This window comes from Tursiops truncatus, chromosome 20 (genome assembly GCF_011762595.2).
Source record: "Tursiops truncatus isolate mTurTru1 chromosome 20, mTurTru1.mat.Y, whole genome shotgun sequence".
NCBI classification, from domain to species: domain Eukaryota; kingdom Metazoa; phylum Chordata; class Mammalia; order Artiodactyla; family Delphinidae; genus Tursiops; species Tursiops truncatus.
Genome location: NC_047053.1, coordinates 39,714,696 through 39,740,204, shown reverse-complemented (window position 1 = coordinate 39,740,204; position 25,509 = coordinate 39,714,696). Strand labels below are relative to the sequence as shown.

Genomic DNA, 25,509 nt, shown 5'->3' with positions numbered 1-25,509 from the left:
GGTCTTCGTTGCTGGGCTCGGGCTTTCTCTAGTTGCGGTGAGCGGAGGCTACTCTTCATTGGGGTGCAGGCTTCACATTGCAATTGCTTCTCTTGTTACAGAGCACAGGCTGTAGGTGCACAGGCTTCAGTAGTTGTGGCTCACAGGCTCTAGAGTACAGGCTCAGTAGTTGTGGCACATGGGCTTAGTTGCTCCACAGCTTGTGGGATCTTCCCGGACCAGGGCTTGAACCTGTGTCCCCTGCATTGGCAGGTGGATTCTTAACCACTGTGCCACCAGGGAAGGCCCTTAACTTTTTTTTTTTTTTTTTTTCCGGTACGCGGGCCTCTCACTGTTGTGGCCTCTCCCGTTGCGGAGCAACAGGCTCCGGACGTGCAGGCTTAGCGGCCATGGCTCACGGGCACAGCTGCTCCGCAGCATGTGGGATCTTCCCAGACCGGGGCACGAACCCGTGTCCCCTGCAACGGCAGGCGGACTCTCAACCACTGCACCACCAGGGAAGCCCGGCCCTTAACTTTTAACAATATCGAATTTGTTTTGCATGTTGTTTAGAGTTCCTCCTTACCTCCCACTAGAATGTAGGCTCCATCTGGGCAGAGAACCCTTACACCTGAGCCTGGAACACAGTAGGCGCTCAATAAATATTTTAATTCACATGATTAAAACTCTGAAGCCCACTCTAGAGTTACTGAAAGAAAATTTCTGGGTATGGATTCTGGAATTTTGTGGCTTTATTTCTGAAACAATTTGAGCATCTACTTAATAGCAGCTCAAGTTTTGTGCCTTTTTCCCTCTTAAATTGGTGTGAGTCTAACTGAAATTCAAGCAAACTTCTTAATCCTGGGAAAAGGAGTTTTGTTTACCTTCAGCTGTACTAAAATGACTTATTATTTAAATAAATGTTTTATTTTTGAATAACTCTAGATTTACAGAAAAGCAGCAATGATAGTACAGAGAGTTCCTACAAGAACTCTACCTCTTACCTAGTTTCAGTTTCCCCTAATGTTGTCATCTTACATTACCATGGTAATTTTGTCAGAACGAAGAAACCAACATTGGCACATTACTAGTAATAAGCGAAACTCTAGACTTAATCATATTTCACCAGTTTTTATTTTTTAATTTATTTTTATTTTATTATTATTTTTATTTATTTTTAGCTGTGTTGGGTCTTCGTTTTTGTGGGAGGGCTTTCTCTAGTTGCAGGAAGCGGGGGCCACTCTTCATCGCGGTGCACAGGCTTCTCACTATCGCGGCCTCTCTTGTTGCGGAGCACAGGCTCCAGACGCGCAGGCTCAGTAGTTGTGGCTCACGGGCCTAGTTACTCTGCGGCATGTGGGATCTTCCCAGACCAGGGCTCGAACCCGTGTCCCCCGCATTGGCAGGCAAATTCTCAACCACTGCGCCACCAGGGAAGCCCCAGTTTTTATTTTTTAAGAATCTGTATTCTTAATGATGATGAAAGCTCCTTTTCCAGGATCTTTACATCAGATGTCCTGCCCTCAGCCTAGATCTGCCCTACTGTTTGCCTAAGGGTCATTCCCAAGCCTGCATAATATTTTTGAGCAAACGTGTATTCTTACCCATTACGAATGATGTGTACCTCCCTCTGCAGGTAAAGCTATTTCATATCAGGCACTTTGTTTTTATTTTTGTTTTGTTTTTTTCCTCCTGAATTACCTGTCATTCATAAAGCAAACATTAGCATTTGTAACATCGTAGTCCATTACAGCTGAAACGATTTTCAGACACATCTGAGCTTTTCTGCCCTACAGTACGTTCATTCCTGAAAGCTTATAGTTTATCATTTCTCAATATCTCTTTCCTCCTTTTCAATGTCTTTCTCTTTGATTCTTCCCAATACTTTTCAACAATGCTTATTAGCACCTAATAGGCAGTCAGTAAATTTATTAAATGTTTGGTCTGGCCCGTATTCCCTACCCATGAAGAATATAACATATTAAGACCCACAGATGAAGGAATGATTTCGGGGGGACTACAGTACTGTTCCAGTACTTGGGCTCTGGATCACTGCATCTATGAAATAAAGATTAAGGAAAAAGAAGAGCAGAAAAGTTTTTCCTTGTATTTTTTAGGTACTATTGAGTTATTGAGTCCTAACTCAGGTTAGCTTATTTTCTTTGTAGCTTGGGCCCCATTGTAGTGAAAAGAGGAACTTGTATGTTAAATGTCCAGGTGGTAGAATGACCTTTTTAATATCTATTTTTGTGTCTGAGGCCTTTCCCTCCCCACCCTTCCACTTAAAAAAATAAAAAAGCCCTTTCCAATAGTTCATTCTGTCACTTTGCTGTACACTGGAAACTAACAACATTGTAAATCAACTATACTTTAATAAGTTTTTTTAATTAAAAAAATAATTCTGTTTGGTGTGATTCCTTAGACATTGCACATTACCTTTTATCAGTGATCACCTTGTATTTAGGGGGGAAATGATGCCTATATTAAAAACTTTACATTCCAGTTGGAAGAAAAACCTGCTGGTGCATGGTTAGACCCTTCTTTATTTCAGCACCTTACAGTAGCTCCAGGCAGGGTTCTTGTGTTCCTAGAAACTCACAGGTCCAGAAGAGAAGACTATAAAGGAAACTATAAATAATGTATTTGAGGATTAACTCAGGAAATCAATGATTATTTCCCCCCAGGCTACCCAGTGTCTTAAAAAAATAGTTTAATTAATACAGCCTTTTGTTTAAATTTTTCTGCCTTTATTTATGGATTTTCGCTTTTCTAATAAAAGCTCAAAATAAATTATAGTCATCAGTGACTTTGTAATGGATAGAAGACGTGCAATTTTTAAGTATTTGTTTTTGCTTTTTAAATATTTCTGCCTTTAAGCCACTTCCTAGAAAGCAGTGGCACACTAATACATTTGGAGGAATTAATAAATAAAAAGGATGTACTAACGTGCTAAAACTTTGCCTTGGGTCTGTTCTGTGTTTTTTCCTTTCTTGTGCCAGTTCATCATTAGTTCCATGTATTACTTCCAGGTTCCTTATCAGTCGGCACCTTGTTTTTTCGTTTGTATTGGTTTTTCGGTTTATTATTTTCTTAGTAATTGAAAATGTGAAGCAAAATGTCACCTCTTTTTTCTTTCTCATCTGACCCCTCCCTTGTTTCCACACACATGCAAAAACTCAAACCCCCATCCTATACAATCTTTTTTTTTTATCATATATTGAGTTTATTTGTGCTCTAAAATATTTAAATATCGACATGCACCTTAATATTGAGTGATGTCACAGGTCATGCCCAACGTAGAACTTGGACAGGAAATCCTTTGGCCTTGGTGCTTCTGTTTCATGGAAAAACCGCATGACCTGTGTCCGCTGCTTCCACACTTCGTTTCTTCCAGTTCCATCTTTCCCTTAATGACCAGAAGATCAGCCACCTTGGGGTCTATGACGTGGGCATTCTTCATAAACATTTCTCGGACTTTATCCCGTCCCTGTTTCACAAAGATGTCTAGCTGGAATAAATGCACAGTGTTCGGCACCTCCTGATACCAGGCGCCGTAGAGCTCACGCAGCCTTCGCTTAGCCTCGTTCATGTCCCGATTGAAAATGGGCTTCAGCGAGGTGCTGGCTGCAGCAGCAGCCGGGCGGAGGCCACTCATCTTGCTAAAGCCCTATACAGTCTTTGATGTGGAGGCAATAGGGATGGAAAAGGGAGTATGCTTTGTGCTTTCCAGTACTTTCTCTTCCCTGTTGTCTGAGGTGATTTGAGTATAATTTAGTTTGCTGCAGAGATAAAAATTCATTTCCTATTCTTATGTCCTTATCATTCAGGGCCAAAAAATATAAATATATTATTTTTTCAGCCTTGTCTCAGCTGGGTATCTTTATTTACCCAGTTTTAAAGTGTTCCTTTTATTGTTGTTATTATTTTTTAGTCATTGAGTTCCATTTGGTGCTGTATCACTTGTGTTTATAGAATTCTGTCTGATATACCTGTTTAAAAACCAATCTAATTGGGACTTCCCTGGTGGTGCAGTGGTTAAGAATTCGCCTGCCAACGCAAGGGACATGAGTTCAAACCCTTGGGCCAGGAAGATCCCACATTCCGCGGAGCAATTAGGCCCGGGTGCCACAGCTACCGAGCCTGTGCCTCAACTAGAGAAAGCACAGCAACAAAGACCCAACTCAGCCAAAAATAAATAAATTAATTATTTTTTTAAAAAACCAATTTGATTGTCACAGATTGCTGCTTTTGAAAAAAAATGATATTCTCACCTGAATTATCACCATCAGGACAAAGCAGTAAAGTAGATTTCTTTGTTTTCTCATTCCATTTAAAGCAGTATTAACTTCAGAGAAAAGTAGTGAATATCCTATAAGCCAGAATCCAGAAAGCCTTTCTGCTGACAAGTTTCAAGTATCTCCGGATACTTCCACCAGTAAAAGTAAAGAACCAGGAATGGAAAGGTAAGAAGTAATAAATGTCAAGTTTGGTAGCTAAGTAACACCTGTACTTACATTAAACTTTTAGTGTTAATTTTTTTTTCACCATACTTTCTCTAGTTTTTTGTACACGGACATATCTAACCTCTCATTGCCCTAGGACATTGCTTTTGTTTAATTGTATGTAGGCTCTTTGGACCTGTACAAGGCATGAGCTACAACATGAGAAATGGACAGTAGATCTGTCCCTTTTCAAAGTCAGAATAAAATACAGAACTAAAACCTCAGCAGGCCTGGAGGCTGATGGTAGACTTCTCCAAGGCCGCCCTTGCCCTAATTGAAGTTTTTGCCTTCCTAGAAAAAGTTTAGCTATTGATTTACCCCAGTAAATATTCAGAATATCTTCCAAGGATGTTGTTCACATCACTATTGATATAAGACTATGTAACACTTTATAGTTTTAAAAATACTGTATCTACTTCTTCATTTGATCTTTATAAAAACACAGTGAAAGTAAAAGGACAAGTTCTGGACTATTATTCCAAATTGATAGTTCAGGATAGAGTCTCAGAACTGATAGAGTCACACATCTCATGACTCTAGAAAGGAAAAGGAATTCATATTTATTGCGTTTCTACCAAGTGTATGTATATTTTCACTTATCTCTCTGGAAATAGTGACAAGTTGTCAATAATCTAATCACACCATCTTTTCCAAGCATCTTGGATTGGACTGAGGATATATTTTTGAGGCTGTGATAATGGCCTGATGGCTGTGATAGAGAATGAAAAGACTTGACCTCCATAGGCCCTAAACCCATGATTAGAGGTAATGACCTCATTACTGTGCTTTAACCGATTGAGCTAACCACCTGTTTAATATTCAGATGAAATATTCCTCTTCCTCTTCCCCCACCCCAGTATACCCTGTAGAGACTTCTATTAAAAACCTACACATTGATTGAACTTCCTCTACTAGACTGCGTGAGGAACAGTTCAGGTCTTGCTCATCTTTAATCCGTGGAGCCTAGCTTTAGTGCCTGACTCATACTAAATATCCAATAATTGTTTGAATCAGTTATCTGATCTCTGAGGTCCTTTAAATCTGTTGATAAGTATCGTATTCAGCAAAGTTCTAAACACCTGAAAGAGTAGAGGAATTACTGTGTGCATGTGCTCTTCTAACAATATATTATAGCTGGCTTTTATTTTTAGAATGACTTTGGACATTGAAAAGGTAGGAGGTAGGGATGATTCTATGAATTCTGCTAAAATTGGGTAGAAAGAATGAGTGTAGCAATGTCAAAATTAATCAACTTATTTTCATGAGAGAGCTGATTCTCATACATTCATTTGAAATAGTGTATAGAATTTGAGTGAGTGGCAGTGGATAATTTGGTGAAATTTGCTGACATGCTTTTAAATAGCTAGGAGATATACTGCCTCAGGCCAGACCCTAAGGAGAGATGTTATATGTCAGCCCTGACATGTTGGCAGACATCGTGAATCCAGACTCCTAGCCATCTCTTGTGTTCTCTCTTGCTAGTCATTCCCGATCTCTGACAGTGAGCTCTTTCACTTATGCCTTGGCTGCCTGGGAAGTATGATTAGTCCTTTCACAAGCTACAGTGATGGTTTTCTCCTTTCATCCTTTTTTCTAGGTCTTCCCCTTCTAAATCGCAGTTGTCAGATAATAGTTGGTATATGCACAGCCACTCAAGGAGTCTTCAGAGCAGAAACTGCCCACCTCAAAAGGAGCTTGAGGCTGTTGATGTGGAGGAGCAACAGCTGACAGAGTCTGAGGCCCAGGATTTAATGGAGCAGTCGTCTTTGCCAAGACAAGATCTAGGTAATATTTTATCTGCTCTGATGGAGAAAACACTTTTATTTTACTCTTAACCTAAAGATATTCTGATGAATCAGCTTTCAAATGTGGTAGTCTATCATGAACGCATCTGTTATACTTAAACCCATTAGAAAACTAGCTTGAATGTTAATCCAAGTTGAACATTACTGCCGCTGTTAATCGGTCTATATTGGTTTAACTCTAACAGTTTTGAGGATGGGAGAGTCTTGGTGCTCTCTAAATATTTTACTTCAACTGTTAGATAAGAGTTCTAGGGCCCTAGGGTAAAGTTTTAGGCTTGTCCTTTATTGAAAAATGAGTCAAATCTCTAAAGTAAGCTCTTGTTTTATGAATTAATGAATATAAATTACTATATATTTTATGCCTTATAAATCACTGTAACTGAATGGTGTGCTTTATTGCTTGTAAATCAAGGTTTTAATCAGTAAAGAAAGTTTTAAATTAATCCTGAAAAACACATTATCATAAAAGGTGCTCTTAGACAACTAAATATTTTTGGCCATGTTCACTAGGGTCATTTTAGGAATCTCATACATTCTACTTAGCTGTGCTTACTTGCTGATGGAGTGACATTTTCTAAAATGTTTCAGGGATGGTCTGTTTTTAATTTGGTAATGATATCTGATGATTTATTAAGTGAAAAAGTTAATGATATCATCATGGATGAAGAAACAAAAATCATTTTGATTGTATTTAGTCAACTATTTGTATTTGGTATTTTTTTTTTAGAGTTTCAGTGATATAGGAAGTGCCAAAATATTCACAAGCAGCCCAAAAATTAAAGTATACATTTGAGTATAACTGAATCACTTTGCTGTACACCTGAAACTAACACAACATTGTAAATCAACTATACTCCAATATAAAATAAAAATTTTTTAAAGAAGTATACATTAGAATCAAAACCATCCCCTAAGAACTAAACGACAGAAATTATAGAAAGCAGGCTTTCTTATAATATTGCATTTAATATCTAAGATGCAAACATATTTCATGTTAAAACTGAAATAGGGTAGCATCTTAAAAATCAATGGTATCTTTTTTTAATTTTTAATTTTATTTTTAATTGTGGTAAAAAAACAAAATTTACCTCAACCATTTTTAAGAGCTCAGTAATGTTAAGTATACTCCCATTATTGTGCAATAGATCTCTAAAATTTGTTCATCCTGTAAAACTGAAATTCTGTACCCATTAAATAGCAACTCCCCATTTCCCCCTCCCCCTATCCCCTGGGAGTCAGCATTCTACTTTCTAAGAGTTTAGATACTCTAGATAACTCATGTAAGTGGAATTATGCAGTATTTGTCCTTTTGTGACTGACTTTTTTCATATAGCATACTGTCCTCAAGGTTCATCCATGTTGGTAGCTTTTTTAAAACCACTGTGTGTGTAGATAGATATAGATATATACATATCTCACATTTTCTTCATCCATTTATCCAATGACAGACATTTGGGTTGCCTCCACCTCTTGGCTATTGTGCATAATGCTACAACAAACATGAGTGTGTGCATTTCTCCATTTTATTGTAATTAAATGTAACAGGTGAAGAGTAGTTCATTGGAATGGATGTGGCATAATTTATTTAATCTCAATGTACATTTAGTTTGTTTCTAAAACCTTACTGTTATAAACAATGTTGCAGTGAACATTCCTATGACTACACTTTTACAGACCTCTTTTATGTCCTTAGGATACATTTCTAAAACTAGAATTGTTGACTGCAAGTATAAACACACAAGGCTGTTGCTACATAATACCAAATTTGCTTTAGAAAAGTTAAGCTGCTTTGCACATCTACCAACAGTGTTATTAATGTACCCATTTTTCTCTTAACTTAATCTGTCTTTTTAATTTTTAGCAGAGACTAGATGTTATAATTCAGAATTCACTGTCATATATATTAAATTTCTTTCCTCATTCCTTTCAGAGGGAACCCCTTACCTAGAATCTGGAATCAGCCTCTTCTCTGATGACCCTGAGTCTGATCCCTGTGAAGACAGAGCCCCAGAGCCAGCTCATGTCTGCAGCATGTCACCCTCAGCCTCTGCACTGAAATTACCCCAATTTCAAGCAGAAGAATCTCCCAGGAGTCCGGCTGCAGCTCATACTACTTATACTGCAGGGTGTAATGTGAGGGAAGAAAGTGTGAGCAGGGAGAAGCCAGAGTTGATACCTTCAACACAAAGAGGCAACAAAAGAATTTCTATGGTGGCATCAGGCTTGACCCCAAAAGAATTTGTGAGTGTATCCATATGTATTTCCCTAATGACTGAGCCTTCGTTGACATACCGCAATGGCTTTAAATGGGTACTAGCTGTGAATAACCTATAGGAAGAAATCTGGCAAACGAGCTCATTACTATGTAATTTAATTTCCATTACTAATTTCTGAAAACTTATACCTAGATAAAGCTATAGCATGGATTATTTTGTATGTATTTAGTAAAGGAAATAATTATTAAATATTAGCAGAAAGGTTATGGTTTTGAGTATAATCCAGAGCTTTTTTATTTTAATTTTCTTTCTATCTAAAAAAGCAAGGAGGTATAGCTCTACTCCCCAGAAGGCATCTTTTCCCCACCTTTGTTCACATCTGAGTGAACTTGCCAGCATGATTAACTAAATTTAAACTGGTTCCAAGTACATGGCCAGATAGTGGCATTTCTCCAGTGTTTATTTATCTTTATCCTGGCTTGTAACACTGTTATCCAGTAGCTTGCCCTGTCAGTTCTACCCTACAATAACCCATCCCTGTTAGGATTTTGACATCTCCTGCTAGAAACAGGAGTTGTTTTGTGCTGTGGAAAAATACCCATTAAAATATTAAGACCACTGAAACTTTGTTTCTGCTTGGATTGAGCATAGATTTCAGACATCATAGGAAATTTATCTCCCCTTAATTAATCACCATTAATTAATCATTAATTGAGTGAAGATTTCTTTAAAACCATGATAACACACCAGAGTATCAAACAGATTCAATAGTGGATGCTATTTATTGCACACTGAGAAATGATTCAGGCATTCTTAAGTATCTTTCTTAATATATCCTTCCTGGAATAGAAACCATTTCTCATCCTAGCTTCTCTATAGGTTAGCAGCTCAGCATGACCTCTGTGACCAGATGTGTCCCACTACTAAAAGGGCAAAGTAAGCCTTGTCTACCCTAGTAGATACAATGAATAAATTCTCATCAATAATGCCAGAATTCTCATCTCACAACCATGTGCCCAGAACAGCTATTTGCTCTAAAAATTCATACCTATGTCTGTTTATACTGCTCTTGATCTTTTGCCAACACATCTAAAATTCCCATTTATTCACTGAAAATTAGCGTTCCTTATTCCTTTGTTTTGTGAGATCAGCTTTTCCGAGAAGGCTAAAATGATCTAATCTTTCTTGCCATGGGCAATCCTGAACTGCAAATGAGACTCTAAGTGGCTTGGGTACATGTTGTCTCTAAACAAGCAAAGAAGAAAACTTTTCAGCTCTATTCAGACTTGCCGAAGTGTGGTAAATTTATCATGAAAGCTGCTGACTGTATTACGCATGATTAATTCCGAAGCCTATATTAAGATGATCTTTTCAGCAGTTGCTCTTCTAACTGAACGCTGTTTCAAGGCGGGATTTCAGCAATTAATCAGTTCAGAATTGCTAATGATCCTGGCAAAGGGCAGTGGCAAAAGCCGGGGGTGGGGTGGGGGGAGGATGTCATTAGCTTCTCCAGCTTGCCTTTTTCAGTGCCCTGTGGCAGTATGGAGTGAGGCAGCATGAAAGAAAGACAGCCCACCCTCCATTGCAATCTCGTGGGGCACATAAATACTGGCGTGGGTGGTGATGACTAGTAAATGATGGAAATACTGGCGTGGGTGGTGATGGCTAGTAAATGATGGCCGTTGGTAAACAAAGTGATTTACCAAGCAGTAGCTGCTGATTATGTCAAATGTGTCTATAATGGATCTGGTTAATTTCTTTTACTGCCTATTGAGTTTTTATTTGGTTGATAGATAATAGCTAGAAGACTCTAGATTTCTTTGGGGAAGAATATGAGTCTCTTCCAATCCTTCTCCTTAAGAGGAATTGATAGTTTTTGTACTGACCTTTAGAAGCATCTTGACTTGAACGTTTTAAAACTGTCAGCAGGTTGAATCTTGTTCTTAAGTGACATATCTGAGCATAACTTTCTGTATAGGCAAGTTACCTCTCAGCTTATAAAGTGTAGGCTGATAAATCTAAATTATAGTATAGTAGGGTGTCACTCTGCAAAGAAACTGTCTTAGGGAATCAAATGGTATCTGTTATTAAAAGGAAAATTAATATTATTTTGAATCCTTGGTTATAATTCCATGTCTGTTAGCACAGACTATTTTAGAGTTTCTTCCTCTGATTTGTACATAATTTTTATTAAATTACTATTTATTTTGAAACTTCATATTAGAATAAAAAGGATGTACCTTTTGTGAGAAAAATGGAGGTTCAAAGCTGGGATAACTAATACTCAAGCTGTGTTCTAGATGTAATTTATTATAATGTGATATTTGATTTGATTTCAGGTGCTTGTGCACAAGTTTGCCAGAAAACATCACATCACTTTAACTAATCTAATTACTGAAGAGACTACTCATGTCATTATGAAAACAGGTACACCAAGAACCTTTACAGAATATGCTGCATCTGTTGCATAAAACTACATGAAGAAATGGGCGTGTTTGTTAAGCATAGCATGGGTGACCGTCTTCCAATAGTCAATCAGTTATTGCTTGATGAAAGAAAAATAATAGTTTTGCTATTTCCTGACCCCCTTTTATTTTGTGTTAAGATTGGAGAGTGATGAGCCAGAATGATGAATCACTTCTCCTAGTCCACCCTGCCTGGACTACACTGTGTGAGGGCTTTCTGGGAAGGCAGAGCCCGAGTCCTGGAGGAACAAATGGGGCAAAGAGGGGAATCTGGGTGGTTGGAAACCCTAGCTAGCTCCATGACCTCACTCCAACACCTAGTTTGAGTGTGGTTGAGAGTTTTACAGGAAACAAGTCCAGTTATCAGCTCTGAGATAGCCTAGCATATGAAAAAGAAAAAAGTGAAGGGAAAAATTCATTTGTCCTACACCTTCCCCTTTTTAAATCTTAAGTATGACTTGTGTGATGACAAGGGAGACCTCAGAGGCTTTTAGTTGACTGTAAGCTAAATCTGAGTAAACATTTCAGGACTGCTAACAAAGCTCATTTGAAATTGGGCCTTATTGATACAAGCCTAATGTCCAGAGCAAGTGAGGTGATGATCCCGACACCCTACCCCACCCCCACTGGAGCGAACACCTGGAAGGTGTGTGCTCTGTTTTGAGCACCATGCTTTCTTTTCATGCTGGTCCCTGACAACTGGAGAGTGTTTATCCAGAGGTAGATGAAGAGAATGGGGAAAAGGAATTCAAAGCAATGTCATTTGAAGGACAAATGAAGGAATGGGAAGACTTAAGGGAACAAGACAAGTGTCTTGAAATATCTGAAGAGTTGTTATCTGGAGGAGGAGTTAGGTTCACTCATGGGCTCCAGAAAGCAAAGACTGGTGCCTATGGCACACAGAAGATACAGATTGAAGCTCAACTCTTAAAACCTTCCTAACAAAATGGACTCCCTGGTCCTCTCCAGGGTGTTTCTGTTCATACAGCTGAAGGTTCTTGAGCACAGGGTCCAGACTTCTTGGCAGGCACATGCTGCCTTAGAACTTCTAAGAGCTTAGGTTTCTACTGTGTAAAGCTCATACTACAGGGTCAGGGGATAATGCTCACAGGAATCCGATGCCAAAACAAGTTACCATGAACTAAACTGTTTTAGAGATGAATGTCATTAAACTTGAATATATCTTAAGCTATGGGTTTGGATCAAGGCTGCTGATAGGTGAAAAGAAAACTTTAAAATACAAATTAAATCTAAAGTAGTTCAGTGTTTAAACTCAAAGGCAATACACTTGCTACTTTAAAACTAAAAATGAGCTAAGATTTCTGAGTTTAAAGCATATTATTAAGTCAACCTTCACAACAGTTAAACAAAAAGCTTTAAAAATTGTGAAGAGGGGCTTCCCTGGTGGCGTAGCGGTTGAGAGTCCGCCTGCCAATGCAGGGGACGCGGGCTCATGCCCCGGTCCGGGAAGATCCCACATGCCGCGGAGCGGCTAGGCCCATGAGCCATGGCCGCTGAGCCTGCGCGTCCAGAGCCTGTGCTCTGCAACGGGAGAGACCACAACAGCAAGAGGCCCGCGTACCGCAAAAAAAACAAAACAAAACAAAAAAAAACACTAAAAAATAAGCAGAAGTGATTCTTGCTTGCTGAAATACATTGAAAAGAGAAAAACTATGAAAATACTATATTTTTATGCCTTGCAAGGGAATTAAGAATTAGGGGTTAGGATTCCCCAAGTAGAAGTTCTGGGAGTGAAAATTCATCATTGACATTTCAAATTTAGGATTTCAACAACACTGTTTTCTTTTCCTTTCACATGTCGTCATCCAGTAAAATAGATCTTGCCCGTCCACGTGTATCAATACTACCGACATGGGTAGTTCCCTGAGCACGCTGACAGACATCTTTAGCTGGCCTTGGCATCTAGAAGATAGGGCAGACACTTCCTGTGGTCTTAACTTCGTATCAGCCTTCTCCAGACTTCCAAAGATCCACACCTGCTGGTTAGAATTAAGGGTGCTTCCAGCCTCTGAGTCTATCACCAGGGGTGTTGGAATCATCAATCCAGATTGATCTCAAGTAGCATAAGGAGCGGGGCGCTCTAGCTTCTTATGGCAGCCCTTCCTGATTTTGTTTTCAACTTCTAATCCTTTGGATGTTTTCCATTCTGCAGATGCTGAGTTTGTGTGTGAACGGACACTGAAATATTTTCTGGGAATTGCAGGAGGAAAATGGGTAGTTAGCTATTTCTGTAAGTACCATATAATTTCTCCCATCCTCCCTTTAACACCTCAGAATTGCATTTTGACACCTAACATTTTAACACCTAAGATTTTTGCTGATGCTGAATCTGAATTACGAAAAGGTCTTTAGTGGTAACACTAAACTAGCTTTATCTTTAATGCATAGCTCTTTGTTCAGATAGCTAGTGATGTGGGGGAAAATGTATTTCTTTTTATAACTAATAGGACCTAATCTGCTCCTGGTAATGTTAGCATATGAACTAGGGATTTATTTAATGGTAGGCAGAAATCCATGTGCAGCAGGCACTTTTATAATGTTTAAATTAATCATCAACGGTGTCTCCAGAAGGAAATCTATTAAGGAGCTGTGGCTTTATAGAGAGAGGACCTCTATTCAGTGTTATTTCTCCCACACACTTATGTGAATCACTGCACCATCTACCCCCATGAAGGGAGGTCTTCTGCTCTTGTGTGACCTATCTTTTCTGTGATCTCTTTAGGGGTGACCCAGTCTATTAAAGAAAGAAAGATGCTGGATGAGGTAGGTACTTTTACAAACTAATCAGAAAGACTTGGTGCCATTGAGTCATACTGAGTCACGAAAATTTATCTGCTTCCTGCCTTGCACTACTTTCTGAAGATTTTCCTTGATGATGTGGATCATCAAGAGTTATGCGAGGGCTTCCCTGGTGGCGCAGTGGTTGAGAGTCCGCCTGCCGATGCAGGGGACACGGGTTTGTGCCCCGGTCCGGGAAGATCCCACATGCCGCGGAGCTGCTGAGCCCGTGAGTCATGGCCGCTGAGCCTGCGCGTCTGGAGGCTGTGCTCCGCAACGGGAGAGGCCACAACAGTGAGAGGCCTGCGTACCGCCAAAAAAAAAAAAAAAGAGTTATGCAAGCAGGGACTTCCCGGGTGGTCCAGTGGTTAAGAATCCGCCTTCCAGTACAGGGGATGCAGGTTCGATCCCTGGTTGGGGGACTAAGATCCCACATGCGGCGGGGCGACTAAGCCTGTGTGCTGCAACTAGTGAGCCTGAGCGCCACAACTAGAGAGAAACAGACCCACCTAAATCTTACACACATACACCTTTGTAGAAAACTCTTTCACAGTTGAAAAGAATCCTTCATATTAATATGCAAATGTATCTGCTTAGAAATCTGATTCCTTCAAAGAGATTTTATTTTACTCTTTGATACTGAGACCAGCGAGAGGTAAATAAGATAGAGCGTAGGAGGAGGAATAATTTTAGAACAGCCATCTTAGAGCTGCTGGTGACAACAGATCAGGCAAAATAAAATTAGCGAAAGCAGTTTTAAACTATTATGCACTAGTCAGCATATTCATAATTAATTAATTGATGTTTCTGTTGGTTTCATTCAGTGACTTATATTATTGGGAGCCTACTATGTGCTGGGCACCAGGGATACAGCAGTAAATAAGACTGATAGTTCCCTGCTGTGGTGGGATTCATGTTCTGTGGAGGGGAGATGCATAATAAATAAATATGTGTTTAAAATACCAATAAACACTATGAAGAAATATATAGAACAACAGACTGGCGGTTGGCCGGGGACAGAGGTTGACTATTTAGGTAAGGAGACCCCAGAAGGCTTTCTGAAAAGCTTGAGCTGAGACCTAAAAGACAAGAAAGAATTGGCCTTGAAAAATGTAGGGGGCTTCCCTGGTGGCTCAGCGGTTGAGAGTCCACCTGCCAATGCAGGGGACACGGGTTCGAACCCTAGTCCGGGAAGATCCCACATGCTGCGGAGCAGCTGAGCCCGTGCGCCACAACTACTGAGCCTGCGCGCCTAGAGCCCACGCTCCGCAACAAGAGAAGCCACTGCAATGAGAAGCCTGCACACCGCAATGAAGAGTAGCCCCTGCTCTCCGCAACTAGAGAAAGCCCGCGTGGAGCAACAAAGACCCAATGCAGCCAAAAATAAAATAAATAAATAAAAATAATAAATAAAAATTTTAAAAAACAAACAAAAAAAAATGTAGGGAACAATGGTATAGGCAGAATAGCAGCAAGCATAAAGGTCTTAAGATGGGAATGAGCTTGGTTTATTAAAGAAAAACAGGCCAGTATAGCCAGAGAGTTGTAATTGGTGAATCATATGTAGGCAGCAGAGGTTAGACAAGGGGTTGGAGAAGGTCATAGACAAGGGCCAGATCAGGTAGGATTTGGTGTAAGTCGTGGTAAGGAATTTGAATTTTATTCATAGGGTAATGAGACCTGGAGATGGTAAGAAGAATTTGGTTTGAGATGTTTGGAAGATAGGACTTACTAATAGGTTAAATTGGAAGATGAGGTAAAGACAGGAATTGGGGTAATGCTTAGATTTTTGGCCTGAACAATGAAGTGGATGTTAGTGATGTTAATTAGATAAGGAAGACATGGGGGAGGAGCATCCTGGGAGGCCGGGGAGCAGGAGGCAGGAGTAGAATCAAGAGCTCTGTTTTAGGTGCATGGATTTGGGGATTTATAGGAGACCTCCGGGTAGAGAGGTTAGTAGGCACAGGGGTACAATCAGGTCTATAAATTTGAGGGTCATCTTCAAATAGATGACATGTTTATCACCAGACTCTTCTCACTCACGTGACTAGGAAATATTAAGAGTTCTTTCACCTAATAACAACCTGTGGTTATACCCATGACTTTATTATTCTTCCTAATTCTCTTGGCAACAGATGTGGTCTCCCCTGCAATCTGAGTTTCAGTAAGAATTGTTTCTAAGCATTCTTCCCCAGAATTCTCCCCAAACCTCTAACCTCCCTAATCCTATTATTCTTTATTCCCCCAGCCTTGGCTAGTCCAAATAGTGATTATGAAAAGCCTCTTACTTTCTTCAGTATTAAATGTATATTTTATTATTTTGGTTTCATTAACTGTAAATCTCTCAATGGAAATCTGAGAAACCCTTATTTCTTTAGGTGGTAATACACATTAATTTAAGAGATCAGGAATTCTCCAGTTATCTTTATAACAGCACAGTATTAGCAGTTTAAATGCTAAGTGAATGTTCTGAGAGGAGATAGATGTTGCAAATTAAAATACGTTAAGTCCCAGTGAGGTGAAAAGCCAATTGTTAGTTTCTGCCCACAAAGATTTGCTTCAATGAATTGATTTCAGCAGCTGAGATGCTGGTCATTTCATGCAGTCCACCAGAAAAGATGATTTGGGGGAGATAGGGTTCAAAACTGCCTGGCAATATCTGATTCCTTAAATATGATGTATCTCCTCTGTTTCCATTGAAGGAGGCTTCTCTTTCTCTGACCCCTGTGGTTTGGGCTTGGTTTCTTTCAGCATGATTTTGAAGTCAGAGGCGATGTTGTCAATGGAAGAAACCATCAAGGCCCAAAGCGAGCAAGAGAATCCCAGGACAGAAAGGTAAAGCCCTCCTCCCCCATGTTGGCAAAAAACCTACCCACCCCTCTGCATTCCTGCCCACTTCGTGGAGATGGTCTCATTCATCTTGTAAGGGGCCTTACAAGATGGCCCCTTACACTGCTAGAATACCAAGTAGGTGCATTCATATAGTTTTTTTAGTTCTTCCGGAACAGCAGAGTAAATAAGTACAGTCATTCCTCAGTACCCTTGGGGGATTGGTACCAGGACCCCCTGCAGATACCAAAATCCAAAGATGCTCAGGTCCCTTTTATAAAATGGTATAGCATTTGCATGTAACATCCTCCCATATACTTTAAATCAACTCTAGATTAATTCTAAGACCTAGTACAGTATAAATGCTATGTAAATAGTTGCCAAAAAGCAGATTCAAGTTTTGCTTTTTGGAACTTTCTGGAAGAAAAATTTTTTTTTCAAATATTTTCCATTGGCAGTTTTTTTTTCAAATATTTTCCATTGGCAGTTTAGTTGAATCTGCGGATGCGGAACTTGTTGGATACAGTAGGCCAGTGGGCCAACTCTATTATCCGATTTATGAATGAGGGAGCTTAGAGGTTTAGAGAAGTTATATAATTTGGGTTTCATTCTAGGGTGCAAATCTTAGCTGATAAATGGCAGAGCTGGGATTTGAGACAGATGTGAATCTAAAACCTTTGCTCTTTCTACTTCACGATGGTGTCTTTCTCTACAGCAGTGTGGTAAGTGCTGTGAGGGGGATGTACCCAGGCTGTCTGTGGAAGCACAGAAGAGAAAGTGATTGATAATCAATAGCTGACATCTGTGTAATGTTCACTATATCCAGGGACTGCTCCAAACACTCGACCCTATCTTAACTAGTTAACAATTTTACAGCAACCCTGGGAAGCGTGTACTATAATTATGCCTATTTTATAGATGAGAAAATTAAGGATCAAAGAGGTTGAGTAAATTGCCCAAGCTCACACAGCTAGTTGTGAACCCAACTAGGAGCTGAACCCAACTAGAACCAGTCTCCCTCCAGAATCTGAGCTCTTAATGACAATACCATAGTTTCCTGGCACATTATAGAAGTTTTCACCCAGGAGAAAAATTGATTATTCTAACAACTTTACAAATGAAAGACTAGAGGCCCAGGAAGATTCAGTGACCTTCTTCCCCAGATCATACTGTAACAGATGATGTAGCCAAAATTATGTTGTTCTCTCAAGGAGAAATCCAGGCAAGATTTCACACCAGCCTGTCAGGCCTGAGTTGGCTGCTCTTGGGTCACTGGCTGAGTGCTTATGCTCCTGGTCTGCATTTCTTCCTTTTTCAAGTGTGTACCACTGGGCATGTCAGAACATCCACATACGGAGCACCTCCTGTTCCTTTATAGAACTTGAGAGAGAACCAACAGAGATGATTTTCTAAGGAAAACTGCTTTGGGAGATGATCACGAATCAAGCCCTGGAGCTCTGAACCCTTGGGGTCAGCCCACCCTCACCCTCTGAGCCTATCAAGTAACTTCTAGATGCCAAGAAAAGCTGCTGGCCCTGTTTCTCCTTCTGCCTGCACCTGAGGGGAGCTCTGTGTGAGCCAGTCCTATGTTTTATTCCACTGGATACAAGGCAGAATCAGCACCAGATTCTTCCCTCCTTGAAAGGAAGTTCCGGCATTTGGAGTTTCGCCCTGCATTTGGGGTGGCGGTTGTGGAACGTGCCTGGTCAAAGTAGTGTCATTCTGAAAACACCACGTGTCACTGTAGCGTTCTCTTGTGGAAGAGAAATGTATTTGTAGAGGTGAAACTTCAAATTTCTGATCTCATAACTAGACATCCTCATCAGTGAGTGTCAGCCTGGATGTAAAAATTCCTAATCTTGGGCTTCCCTGGTGGCACAGTGGTTAAGAATCTGCTTGCCAGTGCAGGGGACACGGGTTCGAGCCCTGGTCCGGGAAGATCCCACATGCTGTGGAGCAATTAAGCCCTTGCGCCACAACTACTTAGCCTGAGCTCTAGAGCCCACCTGCCACAACTATGGTAGCCCACATGCCTAGAGCCCATGCCCCGCAACAAGAGAAGCCACCGCAATGAGAAGCCCGCGCACCACAACGAAGAGTAGCCCCCGCTCGCTGCAACCAGAGAAAAGCCCGCACAGCAACGAAGACCCAACGCAGCCAAAAATAAATAAAATTTTTAAAAAATTCTTTATCTTTTGTACTTTTTGTGTCAACATTTGGCTCCAGCTGGCCACCTGAGGAGAACTTTTAGCATTATGAGCATCTAGATCCTGCCAACAGGTTGGAGATGCAGTTTATTCATACAGATAGTGAGAATGGCACAGGTGGAGGCTGTCACATACAACAGAAACAGACTTGTCCTGCTGTCTGTCCTTGTTCCTCTGACTGAGATTGAAATGGGATGGGGGGGGGAGTGGGCATTTGCTAAAAGGCCATCTTGTATTTTTAGCTTCCTGATTTTTCTCTACCCCAGTCTCTCTTATTTGAAGGGAGGTGAGTTCTAGGCCTAGACAATTTTCATTTTAGTAGAATGGGGAGAAAGAAAAAGGGTCAAGAGAACAAAGGTTACCTAAATGGTATGTATCCAGCCAACTGACACAAAGTTAGATTTGTTCTTTGAAAGGATACCCAAGTCCTTCCCTAAGAATTCATGCCAAAGCATGTGTAAGAATTTGCCTGTCCAACAGAGTAGCCACCAGCCACAAAGCTGTTTACATTGTAATTAACGAAAATTAAATAAAATAGGAAGTTGAGTTCCTCACTCACCCTAACCACATTTCAAGTGCTCATTAGCCACATGTGACTCCTGGCCACCTTATTAAAGCAAATATAGAATATTTCCACCAAAACAGAAAGATCTTTCGAACAGTCTGTTGAGCACTCTAAGTGGAAGAGGTACCTGCAAGGTGCATTGTGATCTGTGTCTCCTGAAAATTTAGGCAGTAAGCTCAGTGAGGAGAGGCACAACCAGGCTTCCCTTCTAGATTAAAAACAACTTAGGTTGCTGAAGGAACAAGGGCCATTCGTAGAGCAGTGTGAAGGCAGGAACAGATGTTCTGGGGCCAGGAGAAAAGAAGCAGGTACACTAAAATAAACATAGACCTCTCTGCCAGTTAGGGTCAGGGTTAGTATTGATGTATATATCAAATCTGGATAAACATCAAACTTCAGCTGATAGTTTGAATCTCTTGCCATCCAAGCCTTTTATTAAACATAAAGGAGGACCAATTTTTTTCTTCTTGTCTCTAACGAGAAGTAAAATTACCTGCAGAGGTCATCAGGGAAGAGCCTGGACCTGATTGGTGGCAAGGTGGGATGCCCAGCCCTTGAATGACAAAGTATGACTATAGGGTAGATCAGATACATACACACATGAAAAAAAGTCTAAAATCCATCAGTGTTTTGGACATTGGGCTGATTGTCTCTGGGAAGTAGCAGCAGAAATTATCAGGTGGTAAAGAAAAGAAAAGGAAAGTTCTTATGATATCGCTTATATGTAGAATCGTAAAAAAAGGGAGGGGTACAAATGAACTATTTACAAAACAGAAGTAGTCACAGATATAGAAAACAAACTTATGGTTACCAGGGGGTAAGTCGGGGGAAGGATAAATTGGGAAATTGGGACTGACATATACACACTACTATATATAAAATAGACAGCTAATAAGAACCTGCTGTATAGCCCAGGGAACTTTACTCAATACTCCGTAATGGCCTATATGGGAAAAGAATCTTAAAAAAAAAAAAAAGTGGATATATATATATAAATGTATAACTGATTCGCTTTGCCGTACACCTGAAACTAACACAACACTGTAAATCAACTATAATCCAATAAAAATTTTAAAATTTTTTTAAAAAAAGGAAAGTTCTTCATTTTTGAGAGTCTCTATATTGCTTTTTATAAAAACCCATATCTTTTATAACTAATGTTTCTTTCTCTCCACCCCTCTGTCCCTCTCTTCTCCCAGATCTTCAAGGGCTTAGAAATCTGTTGCTATGGACCGTTTACCAATATGCCCACAGGTAAGAGACTGACTGGGAGAACTGCCGAATCCAGCACCAGCCTTTCCCCTACGTCATCATCTTAATGGGGGTTTGCTCATATGGGTGAGATATTCCAGAGGTTATTCTATTTCTCTAGCACTTGTCAGACAAAACCACACCAAAACATTAGCCCATGGCAAAAAAAACTAGCCCTGTGCCCCTTCTCAAGAGCTAGAAGGCAGTGAAGAGTTAGGATCTAGGACACAATATGTTCTGTGCTCAGTGGGGTAGAGCTGCTTTTACTGCCCTTTGGTCTAAGAAAGGGGGGAAATAATAAGTTAGGGAGAAGATACCTTTTGGGTTTGTAAATGTCAAGAAGGAATTCTGCTCCTCCTAAACCATCTCCATTTGATACAGAGATGAGAGCACAACAGCTGCATAAGCCCTGTGGGCCTGGGGCCCCACATAGGCCCAGAGCAGAGGGAGACTCTTGATGAACATTTTCTAATTAAATTTGACACTGAATGTGATGTTATGTTGAGGAGTGCTATGTGGCTCAGCTCGGAAGTTGTGAGGCACTGAGGCCCTGGGGTGTGCCTAGATTTGGTTCGTTCTTTTCCAGACAAAGGCTACCCACCTTTTCCTCTGTACCCACTTCTGCCCCCAGGATCAGGTCCTCTTACTCCCCCGAAGTCAGCCTTGGCATCTGGTCAGGGACAGATGAGTGGCAGCAAAAGAACCTGGCAAAGTAATTTTGATTCTGTATTGGTTATTGATTGGGTGTTCATGAAATTTCCAAGCGCCACTCAAAGGTTTCTCAGGGTTTTTGTACTTTGGTATAATGAGAACGAGGGTCTCTAGCAGCTGTCATTTTGGAGGTAAGTTAATTGACCTCGGTTCACTCAGCCAAACAGGAGCACCTCAGCAATCCTCAGAAACGGGCTGATGGTAAAGAGACCCAGAGGTGACCAGGAGCCACCCAGTGGTCAGTTCTGCTGCTTTTCCAGGTCCAAGTGGAACATCTCTTCTGATTTTTTCAAGTGATTTGATTCCAGCTCAGCATATAGCCTTTCCCCACTGACGTGCTGAGTCTCTGTCCAGGATGACTTGTATTTTCTCTTGACTGAATGAATTATCTTCCTATCTCTTGACATTTACAATAATTACCACCAAGTATGGTGCTGTCAGTGGCTGTGATTATCAATCACCAACACAGAATTAGGCAAGGAAGGAGGGATGGTGGGTAGGTAGTTTTTCACAGTGTCTTAGCCAGCAGTTTAGCAAATTAATGGAAATGAGATCTTCGATTTTTTTTTTCTTTCTTTCATTTGACTTTCAGACCTTATCTACCAAGTGGCCTTATGGGGACTGATAACCAAAGTAGGTAGCATATCCGTAGCAAATTGACTTAGAATTTGTAGTTTAAGGCCTTTCCGTCCCTTTGGAGCAGAGAAACAGGGACTCTTCCACTGAGAAGTCTTGCTGTAAGCCTTCATCCAGAGGAGCGTGGGGTAGAGAGCCCAGTTAAATATGTAGATTACTGTGGTGATTTTAGGTCTAAATGTCTTATTTAGATCAGCTAGAGTGGATGGTGCATCTGTGTGGGGCTTCTGTGGTGAAGGAGCCCTCATCATTCACCCTCAGCCAGGTAAGTGTTTGGTGCCCTGTCGGGGGAGGACACTGTTCTGTCCTGAGATTGAGCGAGGCAGCACCTTTCAGTCCCTATGAACCCCCCAGTGTAGCCTTGGAAGCCTCACTTCACCCTCACCCTTCTCTGCCCACGTACCTGTGCCAGAAGACTCCATCTGTAAGGGATAAGTAAGGGCTTGAGAGCTACAAATACTAAACAGACCCAGGGAAGGCTCTTTCCCTCTGACCCTTCCTTTTTGACATGTGCCCTTCCCCCTCCTTTGCATGGTTGCCCCCAGAGTAGTGTGCTTCAGCAAGCTATCAAGAAATGGTGAAGTGACTGTCGCAAAAGTCCTGCTCTGATACCCTCAATGCTGTTTCCTTTCTGGGGGTACAGGGTACTCAACCAGTTGTGGTCGTGCAGCCAGATGCCTGGACAGAGGGCGGTGGCTTCCATGGTGAGTCTTGCTGTAAGCCTTCATCCAGAGGAGTATGGGGTAGAGGACCCAGGTTAAGCGTGCAGATTACTGTGGTGATTTTAGGCCTAAATGTCCTGTTTAGATCAACTGGAGTGGATGGTGCACCTGTGTGGGGCTCCGGAAGGCCATAGGCACGTATCTGCGTCATATGGGGTGGGAAGAGTTTGATTCAACACAGGTCACCCAGTGCTTCATTAATGTAGTTCTCAGCACATTCTAGGTGCTCAATAAATATTTGTTGAATGAATGGCTAAAATGTCCTTTTAAAACTTTTTTGTTGTTTGTTTTGCATTATAAAAGTACTGCATGAACTGTTTCCGGGAGGGGGGGATGTGCTTAAATATGAAAATTCATCACATAAAATATAAATGAGCACAAACACAGCAAAATAATCCCAGCAATCCCACCACTTGGAGATGATCACCAGAAAATTCTACCAGGCCTGGTTGTGTATGTATGTACACACATATATTTTATACAAATGTGATCATGCTCATCACACTGTTTTGCTTTTTCACTTAAGATATGGCAAACATGTTTCCACGTCATTAAATTGCAATGCTGTTTTGCTCTCTCTGGTGACTTTTCCTTTAACAGATTGGAGCTCATGTTAATAAAGTTGCCAGAGGCTATAGGCTTTCACCAGCAGTCAGTCCTCAGGCTTTTTATGTCCTGAAGCACTGCTGAAGATCAGTGATATTGCTCCTGCCTAAGTCACTCTAAGAACTCATCCAACTGGTTGCCCCGAGTAGATTGACTACAGTCTGGTCTGGGGAAATGTGAATTGACACTAATCTCTGCTTGTGTTCTCTGTCTCCAGTCATCGGGCAGATGTGTGAAGCACCTGTGGTGACCCGAGAGTGGGTATTGGACAGCGTAGCCCTCTACCAGTGCCAGGAGCTGGACACCTACCTGATACCCCAGGTCCCCAGAGCTGCTGCTGATTCCAGCCTGCCATGTATATAGGGGATAGGGCCCATCTCTGCAGGACCTCAAGAATGAGCTTAAGAAATGACCTTTTTCCAGGCCCAGGGAAAGGCCTCTTCAGTCCTTCCACAGCCCCGATTCCTAAATATTTTATGTACATCAGCCTGAAAAGAACTTCTGGCTCTGCAAGGGTCCCTTAAAGATTTTCTGCTTCAAGTCTCCCTTTGAAATCTGCCATGAGCACAAAATTGTGGCAACTTTTCACCTGAAAAGAATTTAAAACCATTTAAACCCCACCAATTGAGCAAGATGCTGATTCATTATTTATCAGCCTTATTCCTCGTCCTGGGGCTGTCGGCTTCGAGCTGGAGGCAGAGTGGTTGGTCTCAGGAGAAAAGCTGGTTTCCCTAAATTTGTTTCCCAAAACCCTTGTGTTCTTAAAGTCCAGGAGTCAGATCCTTCAATGGAAGGTGAGTACTTGGGGATCTGTGCTGTGACTTATAATCAGAACAGTCCTTGGACAGCTCTCAAGTGTTGGAGTGGAGCATTGGGGAGGAAATCCAGAGGCGGTAATGGATATAATATGAAATTTGAGGGTTAATTAGAGGAGAGGGGAGTCTTGCTGACCCTGATCTCCAAAAGTCTGGGCTATAGTTGCTGGGCTTCTAAAGAATTTCTTAGCACTCATGTGCTCTGAAACAGCAGAATCTTTTCAAGAATTCTGATGTCCAAAGAGAATCTTCTAATTCCCCATTAGTGACAAATAAAATGTTTTTTGTTGTAGCTCTGATATGTAACCCATTCCTCTTGAAATATAAGATCTCTGATATGAATATTTCATGTCTGTAAGATGATGGATCCCACCAGGAAAGGAGCTGTTTGCTTTCCTTGAGGTAATTTTTTTCCCTTTGCTCCCTATTGCTGAACTGTACAGATTCATAAATAATTTTGTTTGCTGAAGGAAGAGAAAGTGTTTTTCATAAACTCATTATCCAGGACTGTTTATAGCTGTTGGAAGGACTAGGTCTTCCTTAGCCCCCCAGTGTGTGCAGGCAGTAAAGACTTGATTGTACAAAATATGTTTTGTAAATGTGCTTTTCACCTGGAAATAAACTTGGTAGCAAACACTTCCACCGAGTATGACTGTTCTGAAGGCTCACACCTGCAGACTTTCTCAGAGCCTTTTCTCACTGTACTTTCATCTCCTCATCTGTAAAACGGGGATGATAATAGTACCTACTTCCTAGGGTTATCAAGGGGACTTCAAAACATTATAGGGCTTCCCTGGTGGCGCAGTGGTTGAGAGTCTGCCTGCCGATGCAGGGGACACAGGTTCGTGCCCCGGTCCGGGAAGATCCCACATGCCGCAGAGCGGCTGGGCCCGTGAGCCATGGCCGCTGAGCCTGCGTGTCCGGAGCCTGTGCCCCGCAACGGGAGAGGCCACAACAGTGAGAGGCCCGCGTACCACAAAAAAAAACCCTTTTTATATTTGTTTTCTATTGCTGCCATAACAAATTGTCACAAATCTAGTGGCTTAAAACTACATCCATTTATTATGTTTCGGGTCTCATAAGACCAAAATCAAGGTGCCAGCAGGGCAGGCCTGTGTTCCTTCTTGGAGGCTCTGGGGATGAATCTGTTTCCAAGCTCATTTCATGTTGTCCGAATTGTTCCTTGCACTCCTAGGACTAAGCTCTCTGTTTCCTTGCTGGCTGTCGGCCAGAGGTCATCCTTAGCTTCTAGAGGCCACCCACATTCTGGACTCATGACCCCATACCTCCATCTTCAAAGCCAGCAATGGCTGATCAAATCCGTCTCACTTTTGGAATTTCTCTGACTTCCCCTTCTGCCTCATCTCTGTAACTCCTGTCAAAGAAATTTCTGTTTTTAAG

The 25,509-nt window shown here is 41.1% G+C and overlaps 2 protein-coding genes across 13 annotated transcripts in view; one reads left to right on the top strand and one right to left on the bottom strand.

The window, feature by feature from the left end:
• Nucleotides 1–24,747, top strand: part of BRCA1 (BRCA1 DNA repair associated) — a 63,646-nt gene extending 38,899 nt beyond the window's left edge. For 6 of the 12 annotated variants that reach the window (XM_019939446.3, XM_019939445.3, XM_019939447.3 and 3 more), the window contains 11 exons: nt 4,316–4,442; nt 6,079–6,266; nt 8,217–8,527; nt 10,842–10,929; nt 13,141–13,218; nt 13,711–13,751; nt 16,518–16,601; nt 20,567–20,621; nt 22,157–22,230; nt 22,609–22,669; nt 23,511–24,747. In XM_019939446.3, the coding sequence (XP_019795005.2) occupies nt 4,316–4,442; nt 6,079–6,266; nt 8,217–8,527; nt 10,842–10,929; nt 13,141–13,218; nt 13,711–13,751; nt 16,518–16,601; nt 20,567–20,621; nt 22,157–22,230; nt 22,609–22,669; nt 23,511–23,656 (1,253 nt within the window). In that variant the 3' untranslated portion in view covers nt 23,657–24,747. Of the gene's footprint in view, nt 1–4,315; nt 4,443–6,078; nt 6,267–8,216; nt 8,528–10,841; nt 10,930–13,140; nt 13,219–13,710; nt 13,752–16,517; nt 16,602–17,914; nt 18,783–20,566; nt 20,622–22,156; nt 22,231–22,608; nt 22,670–23,510 lie in introns of those variants that run through there. The other 6 variants (XM_019939448.3, XM_073797662.1, XM_019939451.3 and 3 more) reach the window with 3 other exon arrangements.
• LOC109550589 (NADH dehydrogenase [ubiquinone] 1 alpha subcomplex subunit 6) lies at nt 3,227–3,634 on the bottom strand. The gene is given in 2 exon segments (XM_019939299.3): nt 3,227–3,361; nt 3,364–3,634. Coding segments are annotated over 2 exon segments (375 nt in total). The 3' UTR covers nt 3,227–3,257.
• Nucleotides 24,748–25,509: the final 762 nt, after the last annotated feature.